This window comes from Harpegnathos saltator, unplaced genomic scaffold (genome assembly GCF_003227715.2).
Source record: "Harpegnathos saltator strain DR-91 unplaced genomic scaffold, Hsal_v8.6 scaffold845, whole genome shotgun sequence".
Taxonomy (NCBI): domain Eukaryota; kingdom Metazoa; phylum Arthropoda; class Insecta; order Hymenoptera; family Formicidae; genus Harpegnathos; species Harpegnathos saltator.
The window spans coordinates 1006710-1023210 of record NW_020230699.1 but is presented as its reverse complement, the minus strand read 5'-3'; the positions used below and the strand labels follow the sequence as shown (position 1 = coordinate 1023210).

At 43.5% G+C, this 16501-nt stretch overlaps 2 protein-coding genes across 5 annotated transcripts in view; both read left to right on the top strand.

Annotated features, from left to right (window-relative positions):
• Positions 1-11: 11 nt before the first annotated feature.
• LOC105185573 (GTP-binding protein 2) lies at positions 12-5631 on the top strand. 2 transcript variants are annotated; one of them, XM_011145183.3, is made up of 7 exons: positions 12-209; positions 1371-1655; positions 1744-2061; positions 2226-2486; positions 2584-2974; positions 3146-3431; positions 3885-5631. In XM_011145183.3, the coding sequence occupies exons 2-7, from the start codon at positions 1373-1375 to the stop codon at positions 4167-4169; spliced, it is 1824 nt and encodes a 607-aa protein (XP_011143485.1). In that variant the 5' UTR covers positions 12-209; positions 1371-1372; the 3' UTR covers positions 4170-5631. The 2 variants fall into 2 exon arrangements, with proteins under 2 accessions (XP_011143485.1, XP_011143486.1); XM_011145184.3 differs by lacking the exon at positions 12-209 and adding an exon at positions 224-599.
• A 1316-nt stretch (positions 5632-6947) lies between these two features.
• Positions 6948-16501, top strand: part of CalpC (calpain C) — a 37963-nt gene continuing 28409 nt past the window's right edge. The window contains exon 1 of one of the 3 annotated variants that reach the window (XM_011145181.3): positions 6948-7872. In XM_011145181.3, the coding sequence (XP_011143483.1) occupies positions 7864-7872 (9 nt within the window). In that variant the 5' untranslated portion in view covers positions 6948-7863. Of the gene's footprint in view, positions 7873-11989; positions 13760-14838; positions 15154-16501 lie in introns of those variants that run through there. The other 2 variants (XM_025307336.1, XM_025307335.1) reach the window with 2 other exon arrangements.

Below are 16501 nucleotides of genomic sequence, written 5' to 3'. Positions count from 1 at the left end.
CGCTGAGTTTTCGTTCTACGTTCCGTCGTCCGTGGTCGGTGGCAAAATGACAGACAGTTTGTGACCTAATTGTGCGAGAAGAAAAAGAAGAAAGTGGCGGTGAAGGATCGTTTATCATGTGCAATTTCCATGAGAATCTCGATTTGAACGCACGATCGCGACAGGGGGATTTGAATTTTTGAAAAAGGACACGCAATCCGGAAGATGCAGTACGTAATGTCTGTCGCGGCCGAAGCTCTCTCGCTCGAGCGCTAAAAATATTTCCCGATTTTCTCCTTCTCGTTGCTGTCACTTTTACTTTCGAAACAGCTGTTGATCGGGATAGCCGATCAGTCCCGTCGCGCGGATCGATCTCCTCTCGCGATATCGATAAGCCCGTTTTGGCGGAATATCACGTCTGATCTTTATCAGCGTCGGTACTGTTTGTGTTATAACACGCGATGTGTCATAACATAACACGTCCTCTGCAACTGTCAGTAACGAATGAGACGAGGACGCTTATACATACGCGGGTAATCGCTCGGCGGGAGGAAACGTGTAAACGTAAATAAATTTTGTTTAATCGAGGGTATTTCGATTGTTACCTACGGTATCGACGGGTATGTAAAATACTGTATCGTAAAATACTATATAAATATCATATAGTTTTTCTTGTCAGGGAGAATGGTCGAGCAACACGCCGTAACAGAGATTCTCTTTGTGAAAAGGATTGCATCATTTCTTCAAAATAGAATTTCAGAATCGAGTTTATATATTACATAGGACGAATAAGTGGCAAGCACCAAGTTAATTTTCCAGTGTTTATTTGAAAGTCTTACATATAATAACTGTGATATACAATAACAATTGTAGAATTACTATATTACATCATGTTACAGAATCAAATTTTATATAGGATATTTCTTTAATATATAATTTATAATTCCTTAGTTATAATATACAAAGATCTTTATATATAAAATAATATTAAATAAAAATACATGAAAATAATTATACTGTAATCAAAATTATATAATATTCTCAATAAAGCTTAAATTTTAGTTTTTTTTTGTGTCCTTCCTGAAATTTTTAGAATATAAGAAACTTTTTCTTAAGATTGGTGATATTTTTTCATTTTGACTTGGCAAAAATTATTATATAGTCGGTACTAAATTTTAGTAATTTTATTTTAAAAATAAATTTTCTGATATTGTATAGTATCTTTATATATTTTTCCTATCACAAATTCTGAGGGCATTAAATTTTTACAATAATGTTCACATTTTTAAATATGAATTTCATCACTTGATTTCTTATTTTACTAAGTAGAATTTATAGTTACAATTTCAGATTTAAAGTGCTAACAATCACATTAAAATATTCTGTTACAGATATGGAATCGTTTTTACAACTTTTTAACTCGCAAGATGACAACAATATGAGGACAAGGAAAAGACAATGGAATGATTTGGAAAATGAGGGAAATGGCTTATCGGACTGTGAGACCTCCAGTGTCGAGGAAGATCAGGAGATCTCTTTGCCACCAGAGCCTGAACAGGGAAACATAGAGTACAAATTAAAATTGATAAATCCGTCTAGTCAACGTTTCGAACATCTTGTTACACAGATGAAATGGAGGCTAAAAGAGGGACAAGGAGTGGCAATTTATCAAATTGGTACGAATAATTCCAGTGGCATAACACAGTGGTTTTGTGTTGTTCCTCTCTTGTTGCTTACCGTTGGATTATATATTGTTCCATACAGGAGTAGAGGATAATGGAAGATTGGCAGGTCTGTCAAAAGAGGAAATGAAGGCATCTTTAAAGACGCTGAAGGATATGGCCTCCAGACTGGGCGCTACCATAAGGGTATTACGCGAGCGAGTAGCCGCAAGTTCCACAAGTAAGACCATGGTGTCGCAAAGCAATACTAATAATAATAACAATAATAAAGAGGAAAAAAAAGTTGCTGAAGTACTGGTAAAAAAATTACGAAAGGACGACAGAGAGGATCAGGATAGTATCATAGATTTGAGGCTGGCGGTTACCGGTGCGCAGGATGCTGGAAAGTCGACTCTCTTAGGTGAGAGGATTAGCAGAGGATATTTAAGGTATAGAAACATACGCTGACGGTCTACGCTCTGTCTTTCCATTGCTCCATCCGGCCCTACCCCGCCTTTCAACTTGTAGAATGTCGGCAATGAGAGTGATTACAAAGATTGCAATTGAGACGTAATTTGTACGTAGGTGTGCTGACTCAGGGTGAACTAGACAACGGTAGAGGTAGAGCGAGACTTAACATGTTGCGTCACCTGCACGAGATAAAGACGGGTCGCACGTCCTCGATATCACATGAGATCATCGGGTTCGATAGCGCTGGTCATGTGTTGAATTATGCCGAAATGGCCACGGCCGAAGAGATATGCGAACACGCCTCGAAAGTCGTCACTTTCATCGACTTAGCTGGACATCGGAAATATATGCGGACTACGGTTCTTGGACTGACAGGTATGTAACTTTTAGATCCCAATAATTACAGGATACGATGTGAATAATTTAAATTTATACGCATCAAAATATGAATCAAACTTAAAAATCTTTTTAGGATATTCACCACATCATGTCATGCTGGTGATAGCACCACCTCTGAACGAGGCGTCGCAAGAACATATGGCTCTCTGTTTAGCTTTAAAGCTTCCTTTCTTTATCGTTCTGAATAAAATCGATTTAGGATTCTGCGACACGTCCGAGACACTGGTTCAACTTGAGAATGTCATGAGGGCACAGGGTTATCCCAAGCAATTAGTACCATTTAGTAATAATGAGATACCGTGGGACTACACATCTGACGTGATACCAGTATTTAATGTTAGTTGCGTTACTGGCGAGGGTCTCGAGGAGCTGACTACTTTTATTAAAAATTTGGCTCCTTACGAGACCATCTCGATAGACTCAGACCCGGAATCCTGTCTATTTCAAATCGATGAAACCTTTAGGTATGCTTGAGTTATCTTCATTACGGTAACTAATCGACAAATCGACCAAAATTTTATTGACTGCGACTTTAAAAAAAATCCTTGATGTTTCACGAATGGCAGTTTTTATAGATCGTTAGTATAGGGAAGAAAGATTATATGACGGTAATTCTTTCGTTTTACTTCATCCAGGGTAGCTGGTTTGACGCAACCAGTTTTAGGAGGATTACTCGTTAAAGGAGCGATAGCACCGGGAAAACGTTTGCTAGTAGGGCCCTTGCCAGACGGAGAATTTAGCCCGGTCAAAGTGGTTAGTCTACATCGCAATAAGGCTCCGTGCTGTTTAGTCAGAGCGTCGCAGAGCGCTAGTCTGACATTGGCACCGCCGACAAATCGTAGCCCTCCTTTGCCGCCTCTTCGACCTGGAATGGTTCTAGTTTCTCCGTGCGATCAACCACATGCTACACTTTTCTTTCAGGTGTGTGTAAGACTGCTTTTGTCGTTTATCATATGACGTGTAACTCGACTGCCTCGAATCTTTCATTCAATGTGAGATGACCTAATGTAAAATTAATTGATTTACCATGACCACATTTGAATATTTTTACTTTTTGCACATATGTTGCTGAATATCACAGCAAATAAAATTAATTTAAAAGTAATATACTCCCTTTCATTCACACATACACACACACACACACATGCATATGTATTTGGTCGAGTCAACCGCTTTGTCGAGATCGAAAATGTGAAGAGAAAACAATTGTTGGTGCAAAAAATATTGCAATCGGTTTGTTGACTATACTATAAAATAAATAAAATTGTACCAGTTGGTTCAATAAAGCAACATTCAAGGTGGTCGAGTTTTATCTTGTGTATTTTTATTCACAAAGCGCCATGAGAGTGTAAATAAAACTGCGCTGTCTTCTAGGCGACGGTGCTAATAGTGTATCATGCGACAGCGATATTTTCGGGCTTTCAAACGACAGTGCATGTGGGTAACGTGAGACAAACTTGCGTCATCGAGGGTATAATGGATATGACTGAGCGGGGCTTGCAGACAAATGACACCGCCTCCGTGTTGTTTAGGTTCGTCAGCCACCCAGAGTATCTCCATGTTGGAATGCGTTTGTTGTTCAGGGAGGGACGTACTAAGGGGATCGGTAAAATAACGCAAATCTTTCCGCTGATCGGATCGCGGAATTCGATGAAATGAGAGAAATTAGCACAATGTAATATACTATCTGACATAACGTTTTCTATAGTATTTATGTACACGTAACGCGAAAGAAAAAAAGAGGAAAGAAATACCATAAATGTTTTATAAAAGTAGGGTCGTACCGCTACTGACGTTATTATTAGCGCAATTAAACGGTTGGATTTCATCGTCAAGCTGCTCGAAATAACGAGAATTGTTATTGGTATGTTTATTCTGTATATTTTTCTTCAATATGGAGTCGTCCACCTCGACGTCGAGATTCTGGGCGGAGTTCTAGGATAGATTTCCTAGTATATCTTCCTTATGCGATAACATAATCTACACTAGGTAGTAAAAATGTGCAAACGAAGCAGCAGGAAAGCTCACAGATAATTTTAGACTTCTGTCGCCTTCAGAAAGGCAAGTAGAAAATACATCGCACTCGGTTCGTTAAATATCGGCACCGAGGTGTATATTTTTTTTGCTTCGTAGAATATAAAGTTTTGTTGATTGATCGAAACCTAGGATTTCGTTTCTGGGTTTTGTTTCTGCAACACGAGTTTGTACGTGTTACAACGATATTTTGGTAGACGCGTTAAAGGCAATGAGCTTTGATTTATAACTAAGATTTGGCTCGATCTGTACGATTGTTCAAAAATATGACCTCGTTTCTGTGTCGAGTAGTGTGTTAACATTGTCGAAAGAGAATTTATTTTCATGTGTCACAGATATGCTTAGAGATTTTATTAGGATATCTCTAAAAACAGGACAATAGGTTTTTGAGTTAGTATATAATTTAATGGATAATTTATATTTTTGAATTTATGTATAGAGTGCAATATATTAGAAATTCTTTCTATTTCGAAAACAAAGTGACCTCGTATGTAGAAAAATAATTATCTGCAGAATTATTTTTTTTTTTTTTACTGGCGTATTATATGCAAAAGTGTTATGCGTACTTAAAGATTTCTCTTATATTGTGTGAGTTATTTAATTTCCGAATATTGGCTTTTGTGAGATTCACATGAGAAGGTATCAGTTATAAATTATTTTACTTCTCATATTTGTTGAGATCGGAAACGTCGTTTCCCTTACTTCGGTTACGCTATTTTCTTATTTAATGATGATACGCTATCGGACATACAACTTGTAAAGCACAACTTGTTTTATTTTATATTCCCTGTACAGTTCTATGTGTAATATCTTTTGTAAGATTACATTCGCAAAGATTCCAATCTCAGTAACGAAGTTACCCGTTACATGTACATTTAGAAATTTCGAGAGAATGAAGAAAAAGAATGTGAAAGGGAAAAAAGCGAATGTGAGGATAATCTTCGTTCTGTATGCTAATTACTGCTTGAAAATAAAATTCGATAATACTTTAATGATGCGTATTTGCTTGTTCACTATGTACAAAGGAAAGTGTCGATGTGTATATTCTTGAATAAAAATAGGCAATCGTCCCTGATGATGAAAGATACATTGCTGCATATTATTTTATTTAAAACAACACTCTTAAGTGTGACATAATTTACCGTTTATCACGACGGCTCCTTAATCATTTTTTTCCACTTCATTCCAATAAAGTATTATTTTACACAGTGGTATATATAATCACTGTTACAAAGGTTTGCAACACCTTTTTCAATACGTTTTTCGTAACGCATTCGCAACTAATATATGAATTCGTTTTTACGCAAGTTCCAGACTAGTTTCTAGTAGCAAGATCAATTTTTTTCTTGAACACCTTATGTGTGTGTGTGTGTGCGCGCGCGCGCACGCGTATGGCGTATGTGTGTGTGCGTGTACGCGTCTGAAGTTAGCCGAGTTACAAAAGCGTTGCAACCTTCGCTCCATTGATAGAGCGCTTGCGCGCGCACTTGTCTTTTCGGCGGATCATAATTGCGCGCTTTAACCGTCACGGTGACCGATCGCGATGGACCTCAATGTCGAAGAAATGCAGGTAGCAGTTGACTTTGCTGACCAAGTCAAGGTATGCAATTAGTCACGTATTATCGTAATGAAAACTCAGAGATATTCGATGACGACGGATTGTAAGGAGAATTCTAAATGAATCAGCTGCTGCCGACCACGAGAAAGCAAAAGAGAGAGAGAGAGAGAGAGAGAGAGAGAGAGGGGGGAACAGTTTCTGGCGTGATGCCGGAGCGAACCTTTCGAGCGGAGTCAACATGCACAAGCTTTCACCAGAACGAGCCACAGCTCCGGGCTACACAATTGGGCCTCTTTGTCGCTCTCCTCGAGATCGGTTCTGCACCTCGCACGTTCACCTCCCACTTTGGTAACCGCTTCGCTCCGCTTCTCTCTCTCTCTCTCTTTCGCACGCGCGCGACTTTCCACCCGCGACCGAGACGAAACCGACCCGCTTCCATGCCGTCGATAGATAGAAATCATGTTGTCGTCGTAGATGATTTGATATCGTCATCGATCGCCCGGTCCATTGTTCCCTAGATCACGTAGCGTTTCTTCGTGAATCCTGTCATTTGGTCCCGTAATTACGGCCTGCGCGTTCGTCTACGCCTTGACCTTCCCTTATGCAGATCCGCGTGAAGCATTTGAAATCATACGTTTCTAAAACGAGGAATAAGACATTGGCGGGAGTGGAATCGAACATTCATAGCGGCGAGCGTTTTGAAATTACCGTACAGATATTGAGGACATCTCTGATCTACTTTGGATCTTTTAACAAGTAACTAACGTTCGAAGAAGAAGAAGAAGAAGAAGAAGAAGAAGAAGAAGAGCAGTTCTGTAAAAGAGACCATATCACGGGTAACCTTATTTTGTTTTCAGAACATGTTGAGTCCGGCCGTCCGCAAAAATCCAAATCTTTCGAGCGGACACGGACAATAACGGAGCGTTCGCGCACGGTTCGCCAGTCCTCTACATTTTCCTAAGGACATTCACTCCGAAATACACATGCTCGCACAGCTGTTCTCCCGAGGAGAAAAGGAAAAGAGACGGAAAATACACGAGTCTTGCGCAACGTTGCGTAATGCGCCGCGTAAGTCTTCGTCAGCTGATAGTACAGACAAAATAACAATTAGCCGCTCTACAAGTGTATCGCGTCTTAAGCGAGTTGAGCAATAATCAGCCTCTTTCCTCGCTTCCATGAGGAAAGAGAGAGCGACGCGGTCGCTCGCGGAGAGAGGGAGAGAAAAAGAGAGAGGATCGCCGGCAGTAGCTCGACGGCTGGAGAAGTAGGAGGAAGGCCAACCGGGATGGTGGTGATCGGCTCCGGATCCACGAGTGGCAGTCCATGGCGGGTAGTCGGCGCACAGTCAGCCACCACCTCGGCCAGTCGGTTGTAGTCAGTCGGTACCTGAAGAGCAGCTGCGTCCGCGGGGCCGCGATAGTGCGCCTCGGTTCACCCACTGCTTTCGGCTCCGGCTCGTTTTCATCTACCTGCCTCCTTGCCTGTCTCTAAGCTCCAGGACGAGAGAGATACGCGATCGCGCGACCTGAAGGATCTGCTCCTGGAGTGAAGCTGGTAGCGTGCCCGCGAGCGCACGTCAAGCTTAGCGCGTCAGGTGCGCGGAGTGTTCTGATATCAAGTGTTGAATGAAGACTCATTTGTCCGTTGTATATAAATGATCGAGTGAGCGCCCACACACGCGAGGAGGAGGAGGAGGAGGAGAAGAGGTGCTCGAAGCACGAGGCGGTATCTCAGAAGAAGCTGCGGAAATCTGACCTACGGATGGTTAACGTGAGTATCTTATTGCTGATATTACGAGCTGTCTACGTGCACATGTCGCCGCGCTCCGTGACGTTTGATTCAATGAGAATTCAAGATGACATGTGGTCGCTGATCGCTGTGTCATCACGTGCAAATCGATTCCGCGGATTCGCATTCCTCGAAGCGTTCGTCGCGATTAGATCTCCGCAGTCCGGTTTTGCGGACTCGAGGAGTGCAAATTCGGCGAGTCGATCTATCTGAGCGTCGTGTCGAAAACGATGGCCCACTTCTTTCTCTTTACTCGAGCGTAAGAGACGGTTTCGAGTCACGAGAGGCCTCTTCACGCTGCCTACATCCCTCTTCACGTTTACTACATAGGAATTTCTAGCAAGGCGCGCCGCACGCTCTGCGTGTATATGTGTGCAGAGTGATTTCTTTGCGTGAAAGTCATTCTGCTCCTGCGGTGCCATCGAATCTGCTTAATGAAATGGAAACTATTGGACCCCCCTCGTGCACGGCATGCGAACGCAGATTGGTAATTTGAATGCGAGGTAGACGCGAGGTAACGGAGCGATGCACAGTAGCGCAGTTCCCCGCGTCGCTTTCGAGATCGCGAAATCTCGTCGTTTGGCCAACAGAAAGATACGTCCTCGGAGTATTTCTTCCGTTGTAGTATATTTTCATTAATTTTCATTAATATTTAATACCCAATATTTAAAATATTTTTTTCAATTTTTCTAAAATTTTGTTAATATTTTCACAGTTTTATCTTAATTAGTAATTATATTTTATCTTAATTATAATTTTATTAGCACGTAATAATTTCATTAGCATACGTGGTTATCTCCTTTGTGACAAAAAGAGCCGTTTTCTGCGGGAATTGCAAATATCGTACAACCGACCGAAATAGATTCATCATTCACTGGTTGGGTGATTCTGAAATCAGATCAGTACAATATCGCTTTCATAAGAATGGATCGGTGCCGCGATTTGAAATGATATTTCATTTCGTGTGCAAATTAGCTGCGATGCTAATGGGAGAAAGGTTACGATATATATATATGTGTGCTTTTCCACGCGCCTAAGCTCCAGGAGTAACAGGATATTTTCTACTGGAATGCTTTCATGGATTTGTTACGCTTCGCGGCGGCTCGCATTTTTTTAACACTCCAAACACGTACACCGTCTGCTCCGTCGATCGTAATTTCTCCCCTATATATTTGAAAGGTGCCCGATTTCCGCTTTAGAAATCCAGCGGCTCTCGATGTTACGTGCAGCTGTGTCTGTATCAAGTAACGGCTATCGTGTGATATATTATTCAAGTCTTTCGAGAAACATTTCTATAATTAGTAATTGATAGCAATGTTCAACATTGTACTTTACTTTTGATCTTTTATATATATATATATATCTCGATATTCCAAAAGTTCGCTTCAAACTTTATTCCGATATTTTATTTATTTATTCCAAAAATTATATATTCATTCACGATGATATTCTAAATTGCATATTAAAACAATTTAGTTGTCGTGTAATAAATACGATATGATAATATAGTCTCGAGATAACTTATTATGTTAAACATACTATTCGTTTTCTGTCTACATTAAATTTTTCCTTGTCCCAAATTGCCTTCCACGATGATCTTTATCAAAATAATATATTTGCATATGAAAATATATGTAGTAAGTAGCTATTACTGCGTCAGAAAGGCAAACTGTCGTGAATGATACTTCCGAGCTCTTTCACGTCCCTGCAATCGCGCATCGGCAACGGTAATTTTGTTAAGCACTTAACTAAGATTACTGTAATATCGTCAGCGTAGGACAGCGTAGGATAGCGTTCTTATGAAAGAATGGTTATCCATGTGACCCTGAAGCATTTTTACTTTCGAACACGTCGCCCACCGGCACGAATCTTCGTCTATATCTCCAAACACGTCCATTAGCTTAGGTCAGTCATCCGGACATTATAAGCGATCATAATCCGTGTAACACCTTCTCCCATTCTCAAAATGATACACTTTCAAAGAAGAAGACAGGCTTTTATGACATCCATCGCTTTCATAACTCCTGACGTCGTTATTTTTACTTCCGATCATAAATCATATGTGAGCAGTGATACGGTAGAATTTCCCAAACTACTTTTACGCCGAGGAAACCTGCGTTTAGGCTGAGGCGGTATAATATGATCGTAAAAAGCCGTAGACATTTACGAGATTAATTGTGATATTAAGTGATTATTATTATTACAATTATAATTATCACGATTATTATTATTACAATTATAATTATACGATATAATTATTATTATTATCGTAATATTATGCACGAGAAAGGTACTTTCACATGTATCTTTCACTTTTTCCTTTTCAGGCGAAAATATTTTATTATTGTATAAAATTTTTATTATTTAAAACAAAAATAAGTAGTATATTTGAATTGTTATTTCCAATGTTTACGGCCTGTTTTACGTAAAATATTCACATTACAATTTTTAAAGTGGTAGCACGATGTATTACGAAAAACGGAACTGAAACTTTGAACGTCCGCATGGTTGACTCGCGTCTCCGAAATTTGAGGATCGCAGTGTTTTCGCGTTCTGCTTGGCGTGTAATTATCATATCAGGGTGAATTCATTATGCGCCACCTCGCGGTAATTAGCGCGTTCGGCGTTTTGAATTTGCCACGGGTCGCTCGTTGCACTTTCACGGCGTAACAAAATCCGCGCCAGAAGATAATCCGGCCGTCAAATGAAAAAAAGCTAAGAGAAAAGACACGATAGGGAGAGAGAGGGAGAGAGAGAGAGAGAGAGAGAGAGAGAGAGAGAGAAAGAGAGAGAGAGAGAGAGAGAGAGAGAGAGAGAGAGAGAGAGAGAGAGAGAGAAAGAGAGGGAGAAAGAAGACGAGACACCTGTTACTCTTCGCGTACGCCCGACATGCTCGAGGAACCTCGAAGTCGACCGGCGCGAGATACCCTGCCTTCGCAAAACCGGGTCTTCTTCTCTCCACGACCTCGAAACACACAAATTACGAAGACGCGAATACGTCGAATACGGTAGAGAAGCATCGATAGGGGAGAGGCCGGTGTCCAACAACATCATCACATATGCAGAAACACACACACACACACACACACACACGAGGCACACTCGTAGCAGGCAGTGTGGCTACGAATTGTCGTGGAACAGATCGTAGAAAGTTGTAGGCATCCTCGGATAAAGGTGGAGGCGCGTTCTCGTCGCCGCTTGGAATTTACCGCCGTCAGACGCAGCTCTTCTCCTCGTTCTCTCTGCCGCGAGCGAAACCCCGGCTGGAAAAATTCGCCGGCCGCCGAGAGGGAGAGGGAGAGAAGGAGAACGTCTCTCCTCCGGGAGGGTGCGCAGCCTCGTGATTTATTAATCCGCTGCGCGTTAAAGGCACAGAACGTATCGCCGCGCGTGGAACGCACCGGGCCCTTACGCGGACCGACCGGCCGGCCGGCCGCGTCGTTACGCGACTACGACTTTTACATTCTCGCGTAGGTGTTGCGGTTTCCTCGCCCGGTCGCTCGGTCGTGCCGTAATAGTGCTCTCGCCCGCGGTATTTATTCTCCTCCGTGTCGTGGAAAGTTGTTTTATGCATTTACACTCTCTCGCAAGCGCACGTCGGCTTCGTAGGATTTGCCCCGACATTGAGTTTCAAAGTTGGCCCCATCCGCGTTTACCGCGGATGATTAGATTCCACTCCTGCGCTCGACGAAGAGAGAAAGAGGGGGAGGGGGCGGAGAGGGGATGAGAGAGAGAGAGAGAGAGAGAGAGAGAGAGAGAGAAGAGCTACTCTGGCTCTTTATACCTAAAGTTTTGCTAGATACCTCAAATTTGTGTTCCGAGAATTCCCGGTCGAAAGTGACTCGGTGTGAGCATCGCTTGATGCGAAGAACAGAGGAGGAGGAGGAAGAAGAAGAAGACGAAGAAAGGATTGCAACCCGAAGCGAAGAATAAAGCAGAGAGAGGGATACGATGAACTCTCGAGAGGAACTCAAGGACACTGAAGGAACCCGGCTCGTTTCATCGATCCGTGTGGAAAAGACCGAAAAAGTACAAGGCAAGTCCTCGAGACGAGAGAGAGAGAGAGAGAGAGAGAGAGTGTGTAAAGGAGACAGCGAGAGAAAGAGAGATTTGCGTGTTAAATATTCGCGGCAATTAATACACGCGTCGGAGCATTGTGCGCGGTGTGATTAAGATGTCGAGAATGCAAACGCAAGGTCGATCTTAATCTCTCGATCCGCGAGTGTCCGTTTGATATCAACAAGATTCTCCGAATGGAATTCCTCTAATGGAAATCACGCACATGATTGACGACGTCGAAGCGAGAGAGCATTCGCGTCCCGTCATCGTGAGAATGTAACGCGATTCAATCGGTTATTACGTATAAAAATGCGGAAAAACACACACACACGCGCGCGACTTAAGGCCGCGATTTATGGAAATATCCCGGCCGCGAGACTTTCACCGATGTCGACGATTTCTCGAATTAACGGGCGAATCAATTTGCGCCGATGGAGTATCCGTCGGACTAGCAGAAATTATTAGTCATCGGACTTAGATCATCCGACGAAAGTGTTTCTCGGAACATTCGAGGGGATCGTTCAGGGTCGAAGAAGTCAATTGCAGGCTCAAGTCGGCGAGGGAGTCGGATCGCGATCCGCGAGCGAGAAGAAAGCGGCAACCCCGAGCGGAGGATCGGCTCCAGAAAAACGGCTAAGTGATCCCTCTCGCCGAGGAAACTCGACTCGTTGGGCGAGTCCCCGTAAATCAGTATCCGTTCGGGATGAAATTAGTGTCAGCTGGAGGATACTATGATGCGTCTCGGTACGCGAAGTCGTTCTCGCTCGGTGCTTCGCGAGCCGAGGCGAGCGCGAGGTGGAATTAAGCAGCGCGCGTTTCGAAGAACACGACGATTTATGATTTCACTCTTCTTCTCTCCTGGCGAGCGAGCGAATGAGCGAGCGAAAGACGACGGCGTTTACATTACCGGCGCAATTTGCCTCTCGTAAATAACCGCCTTGTCACTCGTATATTTGATTGAGCCGAGCGGAAGAATGCGCTAAAAAAGGGAAACCAGTATGCAAAGCTGGCTCAGCTCTCAAGTCGACTTGCGGAAGTGCCGTTCACGTTTGAACGTACAAAATAACGACTGACTGAGCGCGAAGTTATTCCGCGTTGATTAGTCCTTAATTTACAATCGAGCGTACCGATAAGAGCTGGAGATAACTTTGTTTCGATAAAACGGAGGAGGACTAATCGAGGAGAATGTGACCGGGGCTGGACAATTTCTTATCGCCAGAATCAGGTCTGCACGTTATATAAACTGTACGTCGAGTCGTGACTGACTTTGTGAGCGTTTATGTTTGAGTAGATTTACCACTTGAGTCGAAATCACGTTTCGGGATTGAAAGAAACATTCAATCTCTATCGTCGAGAGAAGCGCGGCTCACGCACGGAGCTCGTCCAATCGAATATTTCCTGCAACGGGGAAAATCTTGAACCCATCGAAGGCTAAGTTGATGTACATGGAGCTCTTCACCATCGAGATAAGTCCGAGGAAACCTGGTCGTTGGACGCACACAAGACTCGGACATAGAGCGAAGCGAAGAGCCGGCGGTGGAACCGAGATAGAGCGGACGCGCGTGGAAGATCAAGAGTCGCGTTCCTTCGATCGGCCGGACGATAACGTTAAGGCTCTTGCACAAATTTCCGGTATTTGCCAAGGGAGTGGGAGCACGAGCGGCTGCTTACGGCTCGTCCGATTATCGTACGAAGGGATCGCGTACGAAGGACCTCATGCGAAGAATACGGGATGAACTATTTCGGGCAGGAGAGCCTGAACGGACTCCGGTCCGTTCCTTCCGATATTGCGTGTGACGCGCTGTAGGAAGTGCGTACCGATCGATATATATATATATATTTTTTTTTTTAAATCCCCACACAGGCATCTTTTCATCTTCACTCGGTATGCGGAGAAAAAGGACCGATCGGATTGACGCGACGATGATCGAGTGAAACTTGTTTCGGAAAGGAAACGGAATTTTCGATTCTTAAGAACCGAGTTCGATTCGAAGAATGAGAAATTCGGTCGAGCAAAAGTGCAGTTGCTGGGACTTCTGTTTCTTCCGAAAGGAGAACGCCGCTTGGTTCATTCACATTGTCACGTGGTTAATTCAAGCAGCCTCTTCCTTCCTCCGTGCGCGTAAAACGACATTTATGAAAAACCGATGGGACTCTTGCGTAAAGGAGCAGCCAGTTAATTAAAGGACTGATCAGCGAGAAGCGATGAGAAGAAGCGAGATCCCAGGCGTGTTGTACAACACGTGCTCCGCTATCGCTCCTACTTACGCGATAAGTTTGCCCGAAGTGTTTACACGCGAATCCACTTTCGACGTCGATGTGTAACTCCACCGCCAGACGCGCGTTGATGCATCGTGTAGGTGAAGTATTATGTAAACATGTCGATGTAGCTTGTAACGGAACAGAGCCGCAAGGACGCGGCCGGTGAAAAGCGTCGAAAGCTGCAGTGGCAGATGAACAGATTGTCCACGGTACTTGCGTACCAGTTTTTCGTCGCTGTAGAATCGCGGATTAAAGTATCAGGGATTATTTTGTTATCGCGTAGCGACCAAAGATCGTTTCATCAACGGAGATAATAATTATTCCGCGGCATCTCTGGTATCTTGTTGCTATTGATACCTGTTTCGTTGTCCTTGTTCGGAGATTAATTTTAAGAATAATGGAGTCGAGTTTTCATCCGATCAGTAAAACGTCTGAAACTCACGCAGGAGAAATGTAATTTCACCTGAGAAATTATCTGCGCGGATATATCTCGATTTATTCATCGATGTGTATCCATCTTGGCGTCACAATGAGTGTAAGAAAGAACGCGGTTCTGCCTCTCTCTTTCTCTGCCTTCCTCTCTCTCTCTCTCTCTCTCTCTCTCTTTCTCTTTGTTTCGTCAGACTTGCCGGGTGAAGTTTCTGGTTGAAACGGCCGGTACGACATTGTGTTTGCAAAGTTGCTTCGTTTCGCGAAGATTAACGACGCTCCCGCGCTCGCCCAATTTTCCGCAGAGCCGAGCATTTGAATGCGTCCCACAGACGGCGCAACTTTCTAAGTTTCTAGTTTCGCGTCGAGTGAAAATGTTGGACCGGGCGCCGGGTGCGGAAGTGTCGTGCTCCGGACTTCCGGCAAGGAAATCGTGCGTGAATTGTCGATTACGCAAACGCGCGCGCGAACTCGACGGAAAACCGATCGACGATGATTACGCACGACTTCCAGGTAAGTCGAGACATTCAAAAGCTCACCTGTGAGCCGCGAGGCTCCGTGGCGGTTTGAATTGCATCGGGCAGACGTGCCGTAAGGCTGACTACGTCGAGTTCGCGGATCTCGTAAGAGCTGAGAACGACTGTGTCGACTGGAGAAAGTGTTCTTGCTGAGAAACAGAGGGAGAGAGATCGGTAGGACCCGGCGAATTATGCATAATCGAAATTACTGTCATTTTCCCGCTTTACTGTCCGGCTTTGTGCCATTGGCGCGGAACCAGCGTCCGCCACGCGGACTTCAGTTTTATTCCCGATCGTAAACCGCCGCTTGAAATACTGCCGCGCGAGCTTCAATAAAACGAAAGTTACCAGCGGAGAATCCGACTATTTCATCTCTCTCTCTCGCTAGGGACGCGAATCTATATTTATGTTATATTTAACTTGAGATGCGCCAAGGGGCAGCAAAATTCCCTCGCTTAGAATAAAAGTTGACACAAAGGCGAGTGTGCTGTGACAAAAGCCTGAATGAACGCGTGAATATTTTAAATTTCATGGACAAAACGAAGTGAAGTAAAAATAAGCAATAGCAAGGTGAAATAAAAGATAAGATAAATAAACAAAACATAAAAATGATACAAGTGACAATTTTCTTACGGTGTAAATTGTCTCGTTTAATGCTTGTCGTTATTTTGGGAATACTTAGATCGAGACGGTTAATCGGAGACAAGTAAACGAGCTATCTTTTTTTACCGTTAAAATTAATTAAATTAAAGAAAGCTGGAAAGCTATATCGGTAACATAGACGTTGGACGTCAACGATCGGATTTTACACTTCATGGTAAGCAGGAAAGAGCCATTATCGCCTCGTGATTGTAGCGCATAATATCAAAGGAGCTTGCCTGCGATATTTTGACGAGCTAGGCAACGGAATTCACGGGGGCGGCATAATCGCGGGGAGAAAAATGGAGCGAGTTATAATAGAGAGGAGGAAATTAGGGTCACAGTTCACGAGGTTACGAAGAGCGCTCGCTCGCTGCCGAGCACCGTTAAGTGAACATGCATCTCCGCTTAGTCGCTACAACGCGGCGCCGGAATAATGCTTAGAAAGCTAAGAATTTTCATCGGGAAATATTGCCGAGGGAGGTAAAGTCGTTTCCCCCTATACGCTGGAGGGGGGGGGGAATTTAAAGCGTGTTCTCTCATCGTGCGTTTAACGCTGACAAAGGAAGCGTCTGGAAGTGTCCTTCGCCAATTTTCAACGAGCCTTGGGATATATTGTAAGGGAAGCCAAAAACATGTGCAAGTAGTCGCGCGGACGCGTCTACGCGAGGCGCCGCGTACGACAGACACGCTGCGTCTGCATC

Bases quoted from the DNA above. Each gene is read 5' to 3' on its own strand.
- LOC105185573 (XM_011145183.3), top strand. From the start codon at position 1,373: ATGGAATCGTTTTTACAACTTTTTAACTCGCAAGATGACAACAATATG. The intron at 2,487-2,583 runs GTATGTAACTTT...AAATCTTTTTAG, and splicing joins TACGGTTCTTGGACTGACAG to GATATTCACCACATCATGTC. The intron at 3,432-3,884 runs GTGTGTGTAAGA...GCTGTCTTCTAG, and splicing joins ATGCTACACTTTTCTTTCAG to GCGACGGTGCTAATAGTGTA.